This window comes from Cynocephalus volans, chromosome 9, assembly GCF_027409185.1.
Source record: "Cynocephalus volans isolate mCynVol1 chromosome 9, mCynVol1.pri, whole genome shotgun sequence".
NCBI lineage: Eukaryota > Metazoa > Chordata > Mammalia > Dermoptera > Cynocephalidae > Cynocephalus > Cynocephalus volans.
In genome coordinates this window covers 11,000,662-11,022,003 of record NC_084468.1, presented here as the reverse complement: position 1 = coordinate 11,022,003, position 21,342 = coordinate 11,000,662, and the positions used below count along the sequence as shown (strand labels likewise).

At 37.2% G+C, this 21,342-nt stretch overlaps 1 protein-coding gene across 3 annotated transcripts in view; it reads left to right on the top strand.

Moving 5' to 3' along the window:
- Positions 1 to 21,342, top strand: part of BOD1L1 (biorientation of chromosomes in cell division 1 like 1) — a 53,233-nt gene that overhangs the window by 30,419 nt on the left and 1,472 nt on the right. Inside the window, exons 12-26 of one of the 3 annotated variants that reach the window (XR_010024433.1) lie at positions 75 to 159; positions 3,574 to 3,611; positions 4,910 to 4,970; positions 6,718 to 6,788; positions 7,453 to 7,525; positions 8,681 to 8,760; positions 10,029 to 10,113; positions 10,466 to 10,539; positions 11,578 to 11,653; positions 11,733 to 11,767; positions 12,792 to 12,837; positions 15,959 to 16,008; positions 16,106 to 16,190; positions 16,581 to 16,734; positions 17,944 to 18,041. Coding sequence is in view for 2 of the 3 variants with exons in the window: in XM_063107698.1 (XP_062963768.1) it covers positions 75 to 159; positions 3,574 to 3,611; positions 4,910 to 4,970; positions 6,718 to 6,788; positions 7,453 to 7,525; positions 8,681 to 8,760; positions 10,029 to 10,113; positions 10,466 to 10,539; positions 11,578 to 11,653; positions 11,733 to 11,767; positions 12,792 to 12,837; positions 15,959 to 16,008; positions 16,106 to 16,190; positions 16,581 to 16,734 (1,013 nt within the window). In the remaining variant the exon portion in view is untranslated. The remainder of the gene's footprint in view (positions 1 to 74; positions 160 to 3,573; positions 3,612 to 4,909; positions 4,971 to 6,717; positions 6,789 to 7,452; positions 7,526 to 8,680; positions 8,761 to 10,028; positions 10,114 to 10,465; positions 10,540 to 11,577; positions 11,654 to 11,732; positions 11,768 to 12,791; positions 12,838 to 15,958; positions 16,009 to 16,105; positions 16,191 to 16,580; positions 16,735 to 17,943; positions 18,042 to 21,342) is intronic. The other 2 variants (XM_063107698.1, XM_063107699.1) reach the window with 2 other exon arrangements.

Below are 21,342 nucleotides of genomic sequence, written 5' to 3'. Positions count from 1 at the left end.
ACTTGCGGTTAGTTTTGCCTTCTTATTATAAAAGAATCAGTTAACTTATTTTTATGGTGCTTTGGATTTTTTAGACGTTTGTGCCTTCAGAGGAAGAGAAAAATCATGAAATTCTAGCACCACCAGGAAGTCCATGTGGGGGAAAGCCAAGTGGAACAGGTGAGCTCCTTTTAGCCATTGCTCACATTGTCTTTTCCTTGTGTGTGTTTTTACCTTTCATTGCAGTCTAAAATCAATAGCTATTCATAATAAAACACCAACAGGCTATGTGAATTTGCCTCACACTTTTTAAAATAGGTTAGAGAGAATTCTTTACTATTTCACTTTTAATATATACTTTTTCTCATTAAAAGTCAAACAGTTTTATTATGTAAAGTAGTTGTTCAAATCTGATATCTCCAAATAATAAGGGCAAACAGAGTTGTTTTGGAGCAAGTGTTTGCTGTATCCCAAATATGTTTCTCTGTGCCTTTGCTCCTTCCATGCACTATCACAGCTCATTTCGAAAAGGCTAGTCTGCAGCCCATATGCCCACTTTAAACCATTCCCTTGGCCTCTGGCTTTTGCCCCACAGACAGCAGTGAAACTACTCTCAGCTTGCATAGCCTCTTCTCAGTCTCTCTGTGCAACATTCTTCATTGATTTTTAGGGGAGATCTTTGATATCAGAAGGGATTAGGGCAGCAGCTCTCAAACTTTTGGGTCTCAGGACCACTTCACACTGAAAAATTGTTGAGGACCCCAGAAAACTTTTGTTATATTGATTATATCTGTTGACATCTACTAAATAAGAAATTAAAACTGGGAGAGTTATAAAGTAAATATTAATTTACTATTCAATATAAAACTCACTGTAAGTTAACGTAAATAACACTTTTTTTCATGAACAATAGCTAGATTTTTCCAAAACAACAAAATTTAGTGAGAAAAGTTACATTGTTTTATATTTTTGCAGATCTTTTCAAGTCTGGCTTAATAGAAAACAGTGGGTTTCTCAATCTATCTCCACATTCAGTCTGTTGCTGTTTGTTGGTTGAAGTACGTGAAGAAAATCCAACATTGTAGATACATGTTTGGATTTTAATAGCCTTTTCAGGTACATCATGTGGCCTCTAGAAAACTCCATTGTGCGTTCATGAGTCTGTAAGGCAAATAACATTTTAGTATTAATATAACTTAGTTTGGCTCTTGTGGATCTTTTAATGGAAGGCCTCAAGAACTCCTGTGGGTGGGAGTGCTGGACCATACTTTGGTCCAGTATAATTCACATACTTTGAGAACCACTGGGCTAAGAAAATGGAAGTGAGAAATATTGTGACAATGGAGTATTATTTCTAGTTTGCACTCTAATTTTATTACATTTTTTACTATGTACATTATTACTCTGTTCAGATATATTATTGTATGTTTTCTTCTGTTCACACATTAACTAAGAAAAGAAGTACTAGGAACTTTAGATTATGTGACCAAATTTAAGCCAGTTTTCTTTTTTCTTTCTTTCTTTTTTTTTTTTTTTGGCAATGTTGAAATGTCCATGCAAGTCTGGTGGAAGAGTCAGGGTGATTTTGGTTGCAAGTATCAGAGAATCCTAGAAATATTTGCTTAAAAATGATTTATTAGCTCGTGAAACTGAAAAATTTAGGTAGAGCATCATTCAAGAGCATGCTGATATCCCCAAAGACAATATCTAGTAGAAAACCAATTTCTTATCTTCTCTCTTGTCCTCCCACAGAGGATTGCTTTCATATTCATGGCCTCTAGAAAAATAGCTTTGTCCTATCATTCCTGGCAGAAATCCTGAGACTTCTGATTCAGCTTAGGTACATTTATTCACCATAAACTAATTACTGTGACCAGAGGAATGTAGCTTGCTGGTTGACTTAAATTAAATCAAGTGCTCTGTTCCTGGAACTACATGGTGCCCCAGACCACAGTCTGGGCTCTTGGGGAAGGTGCCAGGAGGGCAGCCATAATGTCTACTGCAGTCAGTTCAGCTCTTTAAATTATTCCCCTGACAAACATCATTAAGCCAGGTGATTACTAGGGAAATCGAGATGGAAATGACTAATAGAAATAAACCAGTCAATCATTGAGATGGATGGCAAATGAACAAGGTTCTGTAATAAAAATACATACATGTCTGTGGGGTCAGCTTTCCTGGATAGGGCCTTGGGGAAGACTTGTGTTAGCTGAATCAATCTCTATTTCTCTCTCTCCTTCAGTTATAGAAAGTAAGATATATAGAAGTGCATAGTAAAGTTTCTCACTTCCCATGAGTAACCGTCTTCAGTACAATTACATATTTTAAACAGAAATGAAATCATAATATTTATATTATTCTGTAATTTTCTTTTTTTCACTTGACCATATATTGCAGGCATACTTCATTGTCAGTGTGTACAGATCAACTTACTTTGTTTTAATAGCTAAATAGTAGTCCATAACATGTTTTCCAGTTTTTTACTATCATAAGTAGAGTTGCAATGAACTTCAGTGATATGAACTAGATATGCATATCACTACATGGGTTTCCCCAAGTATTTCCAAAAACGTGAATGGGGGTGGGGGGGTTAGAGAATATATGTTTTGAATTTCAATAAGCGCTTGTCACTCCCTTTATTTGGAGCCAAATATTGAAGAATGAGAAGGTGTGCATTAGGTGGACAAGGCAAAGAGAAGAGCAGTGGGGTGTGGTCATTCAAATTTGAGGAGTAGTGTATATAAATCCTCACCCCTGACTTTCTAGGAATGATCAGTGAGAGGGGCCTTCTTAAACAAAATCTTCTGAAAGGGCCTCAGTAGCCTCATAAGCGGAAGTATCAGCCGTTCCTGGGAGACCACACCAAGACTTGGTAACTCATCCATGCTGACATGTTAAATTCTCGAAGATGACTATCTATTCAAAACTTGGACAGATACATTATTAGAAATGTTTATGGGGGTTTCATAGTACAGATAACTAATATCTCATTTGTTAACTGTCAAGAAGGTAACAGTTTTGGATTCTGAAGTCCTTTGTTCCCACAGTTATATTTCAGATTGCTTTGCTGTGTTTAGGTACAGTTCAATAAGAGATCTACTTACGTAAAAGGAAGTTGTTTAAAAGAAAAATGTGTGTTCTGTCATTGTTGAGTAGAAACAGTAGACCTTGTACTTCAACTTTCCAAAGATTATAAACAGTCCATTGCTGTTTGAGGAGATAGGATCTAACTTTTCATGTGATGGCATTATTTTTAAATGAACCAGTGTTGTACTGTAGCTTAACAATTACATTAAGGTCTTCCACCTTATTTCTAAGCTTCAGATCACCAACATAGTTAAGTCACTATAGTGATTTAATGGACCCTTGCCATTCTTGTAAAAATGCAGGCAACTTAAATTTCTATTGTTTTTCTGATAGAATGACAGAACACAAATTACAAAAAATAACTGGTAAGAATTTTATAATTCACAAAGTCGACTAAGCCACCTACCAACATAGTCCTATGTAACTATTCTGAGAATCTTTAAATTTGTTTCTCTGGAGTTCAGAAACAACTTTCAGTTCCCTTATATCTCGTTTTGTTTTGAACAGCTGAACTACAGCCTTTGTTGGTGAAGGAATCACTAAATGTAAGTCTTGTAACACATTTGATATTATTGTCGCTGGGTTTTTTTATTTTGTTTTTCTGAGCACCATAGGGGAGGCAAAATCCAGTAGAGGCACTGTCTGTGCATTTCTCTTTAGGAGACAGGAGCCTGCCTGGTAGCATGATGTCCGCTCAAGTTCAGCATACTAACAGCAGCTTTTACTTGCTTTCTTCCATATTCACCTATATCCACTGATGAACTCTGAACTTTCTATTCTTTATTATTATAATGGGATTTGAAAATTGGATTGTGATATCTTAAATCACCCTGGTGCTGTAGACAAAATAGATTTTCATTTGAGAATTAAAGTTTACTTTATGTTTTTACAAAGCTTTTCTGAAGATATATACATATTTTTTCCCAGATGTCTCTCTCATAATCCCTTTTGTGCTTGAAAGAGCATTGTTTTTGATTTTTTGACTTAATGTATATATAGAGAAATATTACATCATATCAGGAATGGACATTTTGTAAAATTTTGCAAATCACAAATGACCACATTCTTTTCAGTGCCCCTTGAGGAATGGGGACACTATTAAGGCAACTGTGGGATTAGAGTGCTTACCTCATCTCATCAAAAGACCCTGTTGTGTAGCTAGAAACTCATATACCATCTGCTGAATAAGGAGGAGAAAAGCCTCACTTGGTGAGGTTCATATTTGCTCTACAGTAGTTAAAAAGATTCTAAATGTGGCTGAAACCTACAGAACCAGCCAGTATGTGCTCCATTTTACCTCATTTCCCTAAAGCCTCCAACAGTTGCCTTTTCCCCAGCCAAGCACAACCATCCTTTCCAAATATGCACACAATTCTGTAGCTAGGACTACAGATACTGTAGAATATTCTGAGACTTTCCACTCAGTTAAGAAGAAAAAAAGTAGGATTGACAAGATTTCTCAAACAGGAAATCTTATGACAGAATCCTTGAGTTTTTAAATAAAATCATGATGGATCTTTGGATGGGAAGGGAACTCATTGAATTCAGAAAATTTTTCTCTCCCTTATTTCTTACTCTTTCACCATCACCATCTTAAAGACAAGGAAAATAAACACAGTGGGTTGATAATTTGTTAAACCTGAGATTTTTTTCAAAAGGAAGATGCTGTATGCTCCTGAGCTTCTGGGTAAAATTAAAAAGAGCATGTACTCTAGTTCTTTTTGGCATTTGCACAGACAGCCAGTTTATGTGAACTACCTTCTCTCTCGCTCTCTTTTTTTTTTCTGCCTTTAAGCTTTTTTGTGAGACTATCCGTAAATAACCTTTTATATTGTATATTTAGGTTGAAAATTCAACCTCAAGAACAAATGAAGAAACTCATAGCAAATTTTATAACGAAGGAGGTAAGTTAATGAATTCATAGTAGTAATTTTAATATTAATTATAACTACCATTTGTTGAGTGCCTTCTGTGTGCCAAGCCCTGTGCTGATTACTTCACAAATTTTCCCTTATTTAATTCATATAATCCAGTAAAGTGAATGTTAACAGCATCACATTTATAGTTGAGGTAACTGAGGCTTAGAGAGGTCTGGTGACTTGTTCAAGGCCATGCAGCTTATAAGTGGTACCATGCTTTAAATAGCTACCAGAACTTTGCCAGTCACCTCACAGCAGACTCAGCTAATGTGAATACAAAATGTGTAGTACCTGGTGATGTGTAACATGTATTGACTTCTGGCAGGCCGTCTCAGTAAGGTAGCAGGTCAGGGCTGTCACATTCATGCAGGTCTTCTCCTAGGGGTTAGGTCTGGCAGCCACACAGCCTGTGCAGGCTACCAACTTCAGACGGCTATTTCTCAGACAGAATGTAGCACTTTGTTGGTTCCTACTATTCTAAGAATCGGGAGAGAGGGAGGCTCTCTTCCTCCCTAGTTGCTCTAACGTATTGCACTACGTTTCAAACAAGAGTGAAGCAGCGATAGCTATATGAGCACCCGTGTACCCACCACCTAGTTTTTCCATGTCTTGAAGTTTAGTATATTGCTTCATATATCTTTTAAAAAATGTTACAAATATATTGAATTCTCATTTACTCCTTCCCAATCCCAATCTCTTTTCCTGTTATTCCACAAACAGTATGTAGTGTATGTTTCCTACTTTTGATAAATTGTATTATATAAACCATCTCCACCTTATTTGCTTATTCAGCAATATGTTAATTGCGATTTAATATTTTATTGTATGATTATGCCACAGTTATAATTGTTTGCTTCTTTTGTTGATGGACATTTAGGTCTTTTGCAACTTCTCCCAATTATCAAGAGCTACTATGTAGGCTCTTGTACCTGTTTCCCGGTGCATGTATAGTGTACCTGAATGTCTAAGTGTGGAGTTGCTAAGTGAAAGCACCTCTTCAACTGAATGTGCCACATTGTCCCCAGGTGCTATACTAGTTGTCACTCCATGCCATCTCCTATATTTAACATTGTTAGACTAATGAATGTTTCCTAATCTCATGACTATTGTTTTAGTCCGTTTTGTGTTGCTGTAACAGAAATACGTGAGACTGGGTGATTTATAAAGAAAAGAGGTTTATTTGGCTTACTATTCTGGGACAGCTGCATCTGGCACGGGCCTCAGGCTGCTTCTACTCATGGCAGAAAGTGGCAGGCAGCTGGCGGGTACAAGCAGATCACATGGTGAGAGGAAGCAAGAGAGAGAGAGAGAGAGAGAGAGAGAGGAGGTGCCAGGGTCCTATAAACAACAAGCTCTCACGGGAACTATGATATAATATTTCATTGTTTTCCTTGGACACTTCTTAATGCTGTGTTGCTACATGTGCTGGGTGTGAAAGGCCTTGATGTCTGCTATCTAAAGTCCAGTGTTGTGACCCAGGACATGCTACTTCCCTCCTTGAACCCCACTTATCACATCTACAAATGGAAAACATGAAACTTACCTGACAGCTTTGTTAGGAGGATCTCATCAAAAATAATTTATGAACTATCTGCTGCAGTGCCTTGTATATAATAATTAGTATTCAATAAAATTACCAATTCAGTTTTCTTCATCCCCTCCACGTTTAAAATTAAGTATTGAAATGAAAAACTATTTAAGATTATTTTCCTTTTTTGTATTTACTACTCAGAGATGTCCAATGATAGAAAAGAGAACACAGAAGCCAAAGGAGGTCACAGTGTTGGAGTAAATCCTAAAGAGGTGAGATTTCATTATAAATACAAGCATTTTATGTTTTATACATAGTATTTTCACTTGTGCACAAAAAAAGACTTTAGAAAGGCGTTACTTCTTTGTATAAATTAAATATTGAACAGATGTATTAAGAGTTCTGCATATCACTTTTACCTTTTTATGTTCTTATAATGTTTGAGTAATTTGGCAGACCCTAGGATTATTGGAAGTGTCCATGTTATACAATCAAAGTGTTTTTTCATGTCCTACCTTTGATCAACTATAACAAGCCCATTTTTAATGGGCCTCTAAGAGTAGAAAAACACTACCAATTAAATTATGACATGCACACATTGTAAGACATAGCTTGACTTCAGAGATGGTAAAATGGAAAAAAAAAAATTTAAAACGTGTGTTTTAGAAATGTTGAGATATAGTTTATAGCCAGGAACAGATTTGGATGTTTTGTATGGATTTACATTCAAATCTAAAAAAAGACTCAAGCTTGCAAAGTTAATCTAATCCAAGTCTAAATGTCAAAAGTGTTATTCTAGATTTTTTTTTAAAATTTATATATCAATTTATTCCAAAGGCTAGAAGGTAGTATAATCTTAGTAGTATAATCTTCCCCCATTTTAGCTGATTTGAATCCAGATTCGATTACCTTTAATATATTCATTCTTAATTCCAGGTTGAAGAAGAAGAGAGGCATATGCCTAAAAGAAAAAGAAAGAAGCATTACCATTCTTCAGAGGATGAACTGGGTATTTAGAATATTATGTTCCTGTTTAGACATCTTTGAAAATCATTATTTTCATATCCAAAGGAGTGGGACAATAACATAATGAATTCCTGAAGATAGTAACTATTTACTCCACAACTCTTAAGGCTAATTTGTTTCCAGACTGGTTTGACACCTCCAGAGTCCTGGACCTCGATCTAGAAACTAGACTGTTTCCTGCAGAAGACCCAACCCCTGTAATTCATACAAACACAGGCTCCATCTGTGAGGGACATGGGCCTGTGACCCAGCCAGGTGCCACTGAGTTCCGTGTTTTATGCCATAAGCAGATGCCCTGCAGAGCTAGTGAAGCACATTTGTCAAGGTGCATAGAATTCTCCTTCTGTGCTTCTTACTGTTTATTTTCTCATGGTTTGTAATCTTGCCATCCAATAGAACTTTCTGCAGTCATGGAAATGTTGTATATTTATTTTGTCAGAACAATAGCTACTAGCCACATGTGGCCAAATGTGGTCAGTGTGAATGAAAGACTGAATTTTTCATTGTGTTTAATTTTAATTATTTTAAATTTCAGTGGCCACATATGGCTGGTGACTATCATATTGGACAGTGCAGGAACCTTTATACTTTAATACCTAACACAAAGTAGAAATTCAATAAATACTGAGTTCATACTATATTTAGATACTATCCATGGTATTTTATATACATACCCATTTAATCTTCACAATTACCCTGTGAGTTAAGTATTGTTACCATTTTATAAGTAAAGAAATTAAGGTTTTGAGAGATTATGACTTTATCTTCACCAAATAAATTGATTCCAAAGCCCATGGTCTCAATCACTAAGCTATACCTCTTAGGTAGTAACTTTGAAGTTAAAATATCTCTGGGAACTCTGTTATGCACTAAGCCCTTTCCATAGTAATTGCTAATTTGTTGGTTTCATGTGAACATTTGGGGATATTTTTTTTATTTTATGTTTTATTTTTTTGTCTTTGTCAGGGCTAATGTTCAGTGCTCAAATCACATGACATTATAAATACATTTAGAATTACTTTTGGCTTCACTGTATCACAAGCCTAAGAATATCTCAAACTGTCTTAAAATAGAACTATGCATTTCATTTTTCATTTAGCTTTTATTCCTTTGTGATTCTGTCCAAACTGATATACAGATGATAACCCAGATGTCCTGGATTCCAGAATAGAAACAGCACAGAGGCAGTGTTCTGAAACTGAGCCACAAGACACAAAGGTATTTTTTCCACATATTAATTTTTTATTTGAGAGTAACCTAATTACATCACTATAAATATTTATTATAATATTTTTTTCATTTTAGTGTCCCTTTTATAAAAGGTGTATATTTTTTAGTCTCCCCCTAAAAAAACAAATGTTGCAGTTTATTATTCTTAAATGACAAGATTGTATTAATATCACAGTTCAGATGGAATCATTATTTAGGTTTTTGTTCAGTGGTATTATTGACTTCTTGAAGTTTCTAGATGCTTTCTTCCAAAGTGTGATATGCTTTATCACAGATATACTTGCACCAAAATATTGACCCGTATTACTTTAAAATGTTAATACTCTATACCTTCTCTCCAGTTTATCTCTTGCCCCTAAAATATAATTAGTTCAAGGATTGGTTTTACTCATTGCCTTTTTTACTGTGGTCTTACTTTTACCTTATGACTCAGGGAAGCACTCACAGATTTGTGTTTCTGTCTCTGCCCTCTCTTTTTATCTAGGCCCAGATTTCCCAATACCTCTTGCATGTTCTTTCATTTCTGAGGCTCTAGTATTAGAGGGGAAGTGGGAGGTGGAGGCATGGCATTATAAACCCTTTTGAATTTTGAACCAGGAGAATATATTTCTATTCAGAAATAAGTAAAATTTAAAATAATAAAAATGGAGATTTACAATTATTTATAATGGGCCATCAAAGAAGTAAATTAAAACTTTAATTTTTTATATCTCATTCTATTTTATCTATTTTTGTTTACATACTATTAGTATTATACTATAAACATTTTGGTATTCTTTGCTCATAACTTTTTTGCAACCAAGGGTAAATAATTTAGCCATTGAGACATCACTGCTTTAAATCAGCCCAGCTGGATACCCAGAAATTCTCTTTGGCAGTTTCTAATCTATCTCTTTCCCCAAAAGGAAAAAATCTGTAGCCAGTTCCTATCAGTTCTTCCTTTGGAGTTTCTCTCAAAAACACAAAGTCCAGGATGAGGGAGAAGAAAGGCAATTTCCATTTTGCAAGAAAAAAAAAATGCCTTTCTACTTTACAGTTGAACCTTTTCTCATGCTTTCTGTCTTCAAAATTTGTATTGCTTTTTATAGTCTCAGTAGCACCAATAATTGTTACTTCTTAAAAACATTTTCCAACAAACTATTCCAAAAGATAGCTAGGAAATTTGTTTCTAAAATAGAAGGGAAAACTTTAGGGAGGGCAAATGGAGGTAGGGTTAGGTTTGAAAAAGAAACTTGTCTTGTTCAATTTCTCTGTAGGAAGAGAACTCTGGAGATTTGGAAGAATTACCTAAAACAAGTTCTAAGGCAAACAGCACAGCTTCAAGGGCCGTGGAAGAAAAGGGTGAGTAAGGTGATCGACCGAGAGGCTGGGCCTTCTGTGCAGCCAGGGTACCCTCTCCGTGCCTCCCCAGCTCCAACTTCTGCTGTGCTCACTTGCTTTCTCTGTATAATACAGTACCTGGTGCTTAATATTAATAGGGCTTGGGACTCATTTTTAATTTGGATCCCATGCTACCCAAAGTGTGCTATTTATCAGTTCACCAAACTCAGGCTTATTAATATTGATGGTGGAGACATGAACATGCAGTGTGTGTACATGTGTGGCTGCGACTGTGCAGGTCACCTGGGTGAGAAATCTTGGTGAAGGCTGACCATGGTTGCCAGCAGTGAACTGAGCTCTGCCTTTTCCACAGATGAATATAGCAGCAGTGAAACTCCTGGTGAAAAGACAGAGCAGAACGAAGAAGACAGCATAAAATCTCAGGAAGTAAGAAATGTTTTTCATATTTATTTGTTCCCAATTATTTAAGTACTAAAACCAAATTAGATGTGTTAAATACTGTTAGCTAAAGTATTTCTTAAGTACTTTTGAAGGAGTTCTTTTCTTTTTTTAGTGCAGTGGAATACCATTATAGACACTGTATTTTATCAGTGTCATTATGATTAATTTTCTTCTCTTCATCTTCGTTTCATCAAAACATTTATATGAGACCTACTTATGTCACGGCCAGATAGGATCAGCCCAAAGCTCTACATCATAGCAATGTTAGGTGCCTAGCCTGGCAGCTTAGCACTGCCAGGGCAGACACCAGGACAGTGCAGTGAACAGGAGGCCACCTGAGCTGTGGTGTCTTGCCAGGATGAAATGGGGGCAACAGCAGCAAGGTGTGCAGAAGGCACACAGGTGGGGAGTGCCCAAGGGGTCCCAGTTTTATGAGGCAAGGTCGTGGATTCTGGGAGGCTGCAGGAGCAGACAGACCATCCTGCCCTGCCCTCTCTGGGCCCGTTTGGATTTGCAGGGACCCCATGGGGCAGAACCTCAGTGGCCTGAGACAGAGCCCCATAAATCAAGGAACATGACCTGTACACCAGCCAGATATTCTAGATAACCATTGCCAAGTTTGCCAGTTTTTTAATGGTTCTTTTTGTTTTCTCATACTTCTGTATGAGAAATTTAGTGGACTCATTTTTTATAAGGGATAACATTTGATCACAAGTAACTGGGACTAAATCCCAATTTAAATGGACATACAAAAAAAGTAACACTTACTTCCATTACCTCATTGTCTTATAATCCTCATGACTATGAATTCATATGACAGTTACCAGTATTTATCAGGTTAGAGAACAGTGGTGAGAGAAATAAAACATTAAGCCTAAAGGCACATATTTTTTAAGTGACAAAGCTGGGATTTGAACCCTTTTGGGAGGGAACTCTAAATCTCATTTTGAGAAAACAAACTATTTGTATAATAGACTATACAATTACTCTTTTATTGCTGGTGTTTTTTCATTTCCCTCTTAGGAAGATCAGCCGATAATTATTAAAAGGAAAAGAGGAAGACCTCGTAAATACCCTGTAGAAACAGCTTTAAAAACGAGTACGTATTTGGTGTGTTTTCAGTTCACACACAGGACATCTTCAAAATGATTTTCTAAGTGAGTTTTTTTTTTTTTTAGAAGAAGACTCCAAAACAGATACTGGCATTGTCACTGTAAGTAACTACAAAAGATGAGAATTCAGTATTTTTGCTCATGACCTGGAAAGGGTATACTGCAATATCTACTATTTTGAACTGCTTTATTTTTTTAAGTACTTGAAAAGCTTTAAAATACTTTGAATAACCATTCAAATGATATTTTGATTAGTAATATTTTCATATAAACAATTATTTTAGTGTTCTTTAGTCTTAGTCCATCTTCAGTGATGAGTTTATGTAAAAATTATCCAGGGATTTACCTTCTTCTGGTCACCCTTGGTTAAAATATAGAAATTAGCTATTTTCGTAATTTTGAGATAGTGGCTTCTTTATGGAGACCTCTGAGTGTCTTGTCATCTTACTACTTTCTGTGGAATTCTTTTTGTACTACAGTGTACACTGATTTTGGTGCAGGAAAATCCTCAGTGATGCTTCATCTTTTTAAACATTATCTTTGACTCTGAAGTATATACCCAATATAATCATTTTTGCATGCATTTCAATAACAGCATTATAAAGAAGAAAAACATATGTCCACTGACCTAACAAAAGCACATAGGATTCAAGCCTCAGCTTTGCCACTTACTCCCAGACCTGTGTGTCGGGGCCAGTCATGTGACCCTCTGGAGACTCAGTTTCCTTGGACATAAAGTAGTATCATGATACCTGCAGAACTTGTAGAGTTATTATGAGGTAACAAACCACACATGAATCTACTTACTGACACGTAAAGTGGTTTGCGAATGTTGGGGAGCATTAACTGTAGTGGCTGAGCTGCCTCGCCTCCTGTGCTCATCCTCCAGCGTCACAGCGTTGCAAGGGGGAAGCTGGGGAAGAGGCTTCCTGGAAAGACCATGTGTTCAGAAGCGTAGGCATCCATGTTTGCTAGGTATACTTAATCATCTGCAGAAAATAGGTCCCAAACATTCTGCCTGTGTAATAAATGGAGGTCCTAAGCCTTTTACATTATTTGTTGCTTTTCTATGTGATGATGATAAACTGCTGATTTTAATCTTTTTGTTTGTTTGTTTAAACTTAGGCAGAACAATCTCCACCCAGCAGCAAACTAAAAGTGATACAAACAGGTACATACAGCATTCCTCTATGTATGATCTCAGGAAGGGGTAGGGGATGCTGGCTGTTGGGGAAGGTTTTATACTTTCATTCTGTTTCTCATTGAAGTGGGTGGCCTCCTCGATAAAAACTGTTGTCCTATAAGATACTATTCCTATTGGCTTTTTCTGTGATCTAATCCATTCGCAGTTTAAGAAGCATGGGAAGCCTTCATAGAGGCAGGTAAAAGCAACAAAAAGCCAAATAACAAAGGCATTCTATTCATGGAAATAATGCACTGCAGTGTCCATGCCATAATTTGCCAGATATGTTTAGGGAAGAAATAGATGAGCCCAGGGATTGGACACTGTTCTCGGGAATGCAGAAATTCAGCTTAAGAGCCTGTTGTTCTCAGAGGAATAATAATTTTGAAAGCACTGTGCAGCTTACAAAGCCCAGGACTCAAGAGATGAAATTGTTTTGAGTGCAGTCATGCGTCCCTTAATGACGGGGGTACGTTCTGATAAATGTGCAAACATCATAGAGTGTGTGTAAACAAACCTAGATGGTCTCGCATATTGCTGCAACACCTGTCTTATATGCAGTTTGTCATATGCCAAAATGTCATTATATGGCACATGACCGCAATTTTCTCCTCATTCCAAGGAAAAAAAAATATTCCAAGATGATAATGATTAGCTCTGTGTGGTGATATGAAGAGAGCATTCCATATTATTTGTTAAGGCTGCTTGCATTTTGTAGATTTTTCACAATATGTAAAAAATGTTCTAGATTTTTTACAATATATTAGTTTCAAGGTTTAAAATGTTTTACATAGAAATAACAAGAGCGAATAGTGGGCTTTAGAGGCTTGATGTATGCAAAAAAGATGAATGTGACAGCTATTTTGTCTCAAATAAATAGCATGGTCAAATCAGGAAAGCACATATTCTTTTTTTTTTTTTTAATTTTATTTATTTATTAAGAATATTCATGAGATACAAAGCTAATTGTCCCCTCTCCTGCCCATGATGTGAGGGCCAGATTGATACTGGGGGCATACCCATTACCAGAAATTACTTTTGTGCCCTTTGTCCCCTCCCAATTATCCCCCAACCTCCTTCCCAGTTTGTAGCCCTAGGAATGTTGCCTCCCTCTGTTAGACCACGGCACTACTGTGGTCTTTCTTTCCTTCCTTCCTTTCTCTCTTAGCTCCCACATATGAGTGAGCACATGTGGTATTTATCCCTCTTTGCTTTGCTTGTTTCACTCAACATAAGTTTCTCCAGGTTCATCCATGTTGTTGCAAATGGGAGTATTTCATTCTTTTTATGGCAGAGTAGTATTCCATAGTGTATATACCATAGTTTCCTTATCCAATCATCCATTGATGGACATTTAAGTAGGTTCCTTATCTTGGCTATTGTAAACAAAGCTGCGATAAACATGGGAGTGCAGGTGTCTCTTCAACATGATGATTTCCGTTCCTCTGGATATATACCCAGAAAAGGGATTGCTGGATCATATGGAAGATCTATCTGTAGTTGTTTGAGAAACCTCCATGTTGTTTTCCAAAGTGGTTGTACTAATTTACAGTCCCACCAACAGTGTAGGAGTGTTCCCTTCCCTCCACACCCTCACCAGCATTTGTTATTCACCATCTTTTTGATTATAGTCAGTCTAACTGGAGTGAGGTGGTATCTCACTGTGGTTTTAATTTGCATTTCCCTGATGACTAGTGATGTTGAGCATTTTTTCATGTATCCGTTGGCCATTCGTATGTCTTCCTTTGAAAAATGTCTATTCAGCTCCTTTGCCTATTTTTTAATTGGGTCATTCATTTTTTTTACTGTATAATTGCTTGAGTTCTACTTATATTCTGGATATTAGTCCCTTGTCGGATGCATAGATAGCAAAAATTTTCTCCCACTCTGTAGGTTGTCTTTTCACTCCGTTGATTGTTTCTTTTAGGAAAGCACATATTCTGATGAACAAGATAAAGCAATTTTTTCCACATTTAGTTATGTTTGATCTTGTGGTCATACTTCAGTTTTTCTTGTCTCTTGGCAAATTTCTTGCCTCTTGGTTTGTTTGTTTTTTAAAAGAGGGGAGATTCTGCTAATGTTTCGTTTTTAAGCAGTTTTTATTCATAACTTTATTTTAAATCCATACAAGAAGAAATCTTTGTAACTAGAGTGCCCTATAAAGACTCCAGTTTAAGCTATGTTATTATGTTTGGGGATTGTTACTTGACAGTAGTTTTCTGAATCTGGGTAAGGTGACCAACTTAAGACAGGTTTATTTGTTGGCCTTTTTGTTTGGTTAACTTTTCCATCTTCATTAATATATTGAATTTGCAGAAAAGGGTAACAACTACAGTGTTTATTATTAGTAAGGACATTTGAGTTTAGGGGTGTGTAACAAGCATCTCCATAATTTTAGCTTCAAATAGTACATTGAAGTAATCTTCATTTTTCTTACCAAGATACATTCTCAGAAAATTATAACATCTACAGAAAGCAAATACTAAAAAAGAATAGGCAAACATGACTTACAAACAAGCTTATAATGTGTATTTTTTTAATACTATGATTTAAGTATTTGGAGTCAAAAGAATTCCAACTGTCACTTTACTTACTATTTACAGGACTCTAAACAAACTACAAAGTTAAGTTTACTCAAGCCTGATTTTTCCAAACTATAGATTGGGATTGTAATACTTAGAGAGCTGCACTGAGATTTAAAAGAAGTATATCATCCTAGCTGGAGATACTGGTGCATCTTGGGGGCTCCCTGCATGCCCCTTTCTGGGTTCAGAGTATTTGAGTTGAAAGAGACCGTAAAGGTGGTCTAACCAACTCATTGTCTTACAGATGAAAAAACCGAGGCTCAGGGAGTTTAAATAATTTGCCCAGCTGACAAAGCTTATTTTTTGCAGATCTGAAATGAGAACTTTGGTTTCCTGACTTGCATTTTGATGTGCTCTCTGCTAGGTATTCTGATTGTTTGCTTGATTGATAGAAAACAATGATAAATTGAATAACAATGTATTAATTAACACTGGTACATTGACAGATAACAAGCCATACTGACTGTCGAAATTTAATTTTGTGGTAATAAAGTGTTAATGCAAAAATTTCCCTTTTCTTAAAGATGAGTCCAATAAAGAAACAGCTAACCTACAAGAAAGAAGTATAAGCAATGTAAGTGTTAATTTCTTATTAAATATATGTCCTTTAGAAATAAACTTAATAAATGCTCAATTGACTACCCTTTTGACTTTAATTTTATTGCTTCTAGGATGATGGTGAAGAAAAAACAGCGGCAAGTGTGCGGCGGCGAGGAAGAAAGCCCAAACGTTCACTCACTCTATCAGATGATGCTGGTGAGTCTTACTATTTCAAAATCACCTTTTTAAGGGTTTTTCTTTGGATGAGGAAAAATCCCGTGGGGTACAGCTAGTATTAATATTACATAAATATGTGTGAAATAGCTCTAATCCCTTGTCAGAAATGGTACATCCCAGATGCTTTTCTCAGCACATGTCAATTTTTTATGAATGCTGGCTGTGAACTGCATAAGTAAACTGTACCAAATGTGTTTGAGATTAAGTTAAACAGTTGTGAATTGCAAGTGCTGAAACAAAAAGGAAGTGGAAAACCACTTCTTCTGCCTCCAAGTCCCTAATATCCTAAGTTTTAAACTCCATGACTCTCTCCTTTGGAAGTGTCTTTGGGAATTGTATAATCCAGGTGTTACCCTTCTATTTAAATAGAATCCTCAGAGCCAGAAAGAAAACGCCAGAAATCAGTTTCCGAAGCAACAGAGGACAAGAAAGACCAAGAGTCTGATGAGGAAGAGGAAGAAGAGGAGGAGGATGAGCCCTCAGGAGCCACCACAAGATCCACCACCAGACTAGAGGCTCAGAGGTAATAGGGGCAACACAGAGCTGCTAATGACCTTCACCAGCTTCTCCGTTAGAAATCAGCTTCTGGTTTCATGGGATTCTCTTTGAACTGAATCGCTCATGCCACAGGGGCAGCTGTTTTTGTTTTTTGGTTTTTGTGGGTTTTTTTTTTTTTTTTCATTTTGTCCTCAGTAGAGGATACGTGCTCTCTGTCCTCTGCCATTCTGTTTCTTCTTGGAGAACCCATGTTCTACCTTAAACCATTTTGAGGGATCATTTCAGTCTTGGCTTTATACGCCTGCTTGGTGGAACCCATTCAATTCTTTCACAAGTATTTTTTGAGCATCTGCTACATCTCAGACATTGTGCTGAGCACCATGAGTGAATACAGAGATACAATACATAAAACACAGTCCCTACATGCAGCTTTACACTAGTGAGCGGGAGAAATCAGACACACACACTGTTGTCACATGCATCTTACCAGCACTATGTAACAGGTGGATCATAGGAAACTGCCCAAATTCAACCATTTTTAACTTACATACATGGTAATTTCATGTTTTCCAAAGCATATTCTCTGAAACCTTAGTATAGCTAGAAGGCTCTGGGGAAAAAAAGAGTTCCATGGTAAAATGAGTTTGGGAATGCCAGTGAATTCTCTGCCCTTCTTGTAAGTCACAGCATACATTAAAATATTAAGTGCTTGGCAAAGTCCTAAAGGAAAGAAACCTGTTTAACTTTGTTTAAACAAGCATTATTTGCTGATTATCCTCCCCCCTCACTACTCCCTCCACCTTGGCCTGTCATTGTACCTGTTAACATCAACCAATGTTCCTTTCCCCACAGCACATTTTGAGAAATGGTGCGTGACGACATAGTCTCATCTTAATGGTTAAAAACTTTTCCAAAGCAAGAATATTTTTCATTTTTAATTTGATTCACAAACTGTTAATTGTGGTATCATCTCCTATAATTTCATTATCTAAGATTAACCAAAAAGTTCAAGAACATTTATTTCAAAAGTATCACATATTAGTACCTGTCACCACAATATAATAGTGTCTTGTATTTACACAAAGACTTAAAAATCAACCTGTTTCTAATTCCTCCAAGCTTGCACATTATTAGCCATATGTGCCATGTTTGATTTCTCAAAAGAATCAGATTTTAGAGCCAAAAGACTCTAAGCTCACATGCTAAAAGTAAGGGAGTCTCATTTGTTTTTTAGGTGGGGCAACTCAGATAAATAGAAGAGAAGTCACAGAGTCAAGATTCCTGCTGATAGGAGAGGGTGGGGGTGCTGGAGGCCAGCACCCCTGCATTCAGGTACAGCACATCCCACCAGTACCACCACCTCCCTCTAAAACAGTCATGGGAATATCATCCAGTACAGGAGGGCTCAACTCAGAGAAAGTTCCATAGGCTTTCTGGCTGTCTTAGAGTGAGTGTCTAAAAATAGCTATCCAGTTTGCCATTTAAAATTAATTCTTTAAAAATAAGTCTTATTTGACTTATATGGTTCTCTCTTTAGTGTAGATTTCTTGGTATCGATTGATTCCAGGGCTGTGGTGTCTTGTTATTTCACAGATTCTCAGGGTTGGATGGGCTCTCGGTCGTCATCTAGTACTGCTGCCCATCAGTGCCTGAACCACTGCACCAGCAGCTCCTCTGAAATGGTCTTCCTGCTTTTGCATGTACCTCCGTGGCAGGAAAAGCCACCTCTTCCTCGCCATTCTCTTTCTTGTGGTCTGTAGAAGCCACTCTTCTTGTAGCTTCTACTCTTAGTTCTAGTTCTACTCTCAGGGCCTTCTATATAATTTTTCCTTAAATATTTGAGGACAGCTTCCAGGTTTTCTTTTCTTCTTTTGAGCCCTCATGATCCCCATTTGATCTCCTCTGTTTATCTATATTCTCTTTAAGAAGCAAATATTCTACACCAAGTGTGGTCTAATGCATCCAGAAGAGGATTGTCCTGCCTTATTTTCTGGATACTATTCTTCAGTATGCATCCAGATCACTGAGTTGACCCAGGTTGAACCATTTACCAGCTAAATAAGCCCTTTTCCTTAGAGTTTTTGCTGGTAAGTCAGATTTTCCCTTATCTGATTCATGTGCAGTTAACAATTTGGACCTTAACATTTAGCCTTTTGAATTATACTTTCATGAATCTTGGTCCCTTATTCTACTTGGATAAGCTATTTTGGGATCTTTATTTTGTCAGCTAGTATATTTTCTATTTTTCACAGATTCATCATTTTCTAAATCATTATAAAATGTTATGAAAATATTATAAAAGCAAATATAGAGTCATGCAAGCAGAGTTAGTCATGGATGACATCAGGGACTACCTATTAGCAACAGTCAAGAAAGCCATCATTTTCTGCTTTTAGTTCCCATTGCTCTGACTTACCCACGAGGAGCCTCATAACTTTCTAAGCAGTCCCAGGGCCTAGAGTATTCAGTGCTATCATTGCCCAGTGTTTCTATAATCTTGTTTCAGAAAGCATCATAGCAAGTCATCTGCACGTGCAACATCCAAACTTGGCAGCCCAGAAACAGTTTCTCCTAGAAATCGCCAAAAATTAGCAAAAGAGAAGTTACCTACCAGCGAAAAAGTTAGTAAATCTCCCCTATTAGGAAGGTAAGTCCCTGCTTACACTTCAAGTCATTTTTAACCCCCGAGACTACTTTTGGCACAGTGATGCTTTCTTCCTAGTTTCCCTTAAGATTTTTGTCTCACCAAATTATTGTTTTGGGGGATCATTGGCTTCCAAGAGACATTAGAAGAGCTGCAGAAGGAGTCTCAGTGACCTCACCACACAGCCCTGCCCCACAGGTTTGTCCTTGACATCTGTGGGCCTTATCTGCTGACTCTTGTCCACTACGACCAACGGTGAAGCATGTTTCTTCCCGAAGGCTCACAGATCGAACGCTTGGTTAAATCATCACAGCATGTTAAAACCTGTAATAGCCCCCAATCATTTCTGTTTTAGCCAGAGCATTGGAGAGGTGACATGGTAACAAAGTCAAGCACCTTCTTTTGGGCCCGGCCACAGCCAGCTTACACTTCCCACTGCAGCCTGATTGATCCCAGTGCTTCCCACAGGCTGAGCTGAGTCCTACTTCCTTGCCTTTGCTTGTGCTGGTGAGGAGTTCCCTCCCACCAGCCCCGCAGTAAACCAGCCCCTGCCGTCCTTCAGGCCCCCCTTCTTCAGGATGCCTTCCCACCTGTCTCAGCACATCTTCATCTCTCGTTCCTGTTGCCCTTCCGGTCAGTACTGGGCAGCTGAGATGGCATATGCCATTGCTTTAGGTATATTCATTTTGTTTCCCGCTCTGAGCTTTAAGTTTCTTTCTTGAGATCAGGAACTTGTCTTACTTTCTGTGCATGACAGCATTCAAAAATAAAAGACTTCACTGTATCCAAAAACTACTTGGACATCTCTTATCACATTTCGATCTTCACAGCATGCTTGTTATTTACGTTTGCATTTTTATCCCCATGTTATAGAGAGGAAGTGAACTAAAGTGCCAAGAACCTCTGCATAGATTCTCTCATTTAATTCTCATTAAGTGAAATGTAGTATTTATCCTTATGTTGTATACAAGGAGAGGAATCTCAGGAAGGTCTGGATGCACACTTCTGAGAATTGAATGTGCAGACAAATCACCTGAGGCTCTTGTTAAAATGCAGATTCTGAGTCTGTAGGTCTAGGGTAGAGCTTGAGAGTCTGCATTTCTAACAAGCTTCCAGGTGACCATTGTCACAAGTCAGAGACCACACTTGTTGGAAGGAAAGGGTCTGGACAACCTACCAAACTCACACAGCTAGGAAGAAGCAGTCTGACTCAAAGTTTCTGTTCTCTGCTATGTGGCTTCTAACACATTGCTGGTTCACAGTAACTCTTCAGTAGATGGATGTTCATCATGTGGCTGAAGGCTACCATAGACACGGTTTGAAATGGGTTCTTAACAGCTCTGCTTTTTAGCCATTCTCAACACATGCATAAGTACATTATGCCAAAACCATATCTTCAATGATATTTAACTCAGTTTGAGTTTATTTACTTCTGCTGTCAAAGGAACAATAAGCAAAAGATGTCTTCATACCAATTACTTCCCATTTTTCGCCTGCAATTTTAGTTTTCCAAGTTTTTTCATTCATTGGTACAATCATACTTCTTGCTTATCATGTGTTGCTTCTTGTTTGCTGTTGTGCTAGGCACTGGTGTTAGAAAAATTAACAAATCTTAGCAGCTGCCCTAGAGAAACATCTTGTTTAATGGGAGAAATATATGTATATAAGACTAACAAACCTTTTGACGGCATCCCACAAGGAGAGTATATTTTACAATATAACCAGTTCTCCCATTCCTGCTGCTGTAACTGAAACAAAATTTTCGAGTCAAAGTTAATAGATGTCATATCAGTGATATTTTCTGTTGTGTTCTATACTAATACGTTATATATATTATAGGTGTTCTATATTAATACATTAATATATGTGGTCTATATTAATCCATTAATGTTGTTTTAAAATACTGACTATAACCTGAAGTTTGGAAAAAAAACACAATGGATAAGTTACAATGGTAAGTGCTGTGGTGAAGATCCAAAGTGCCATGCG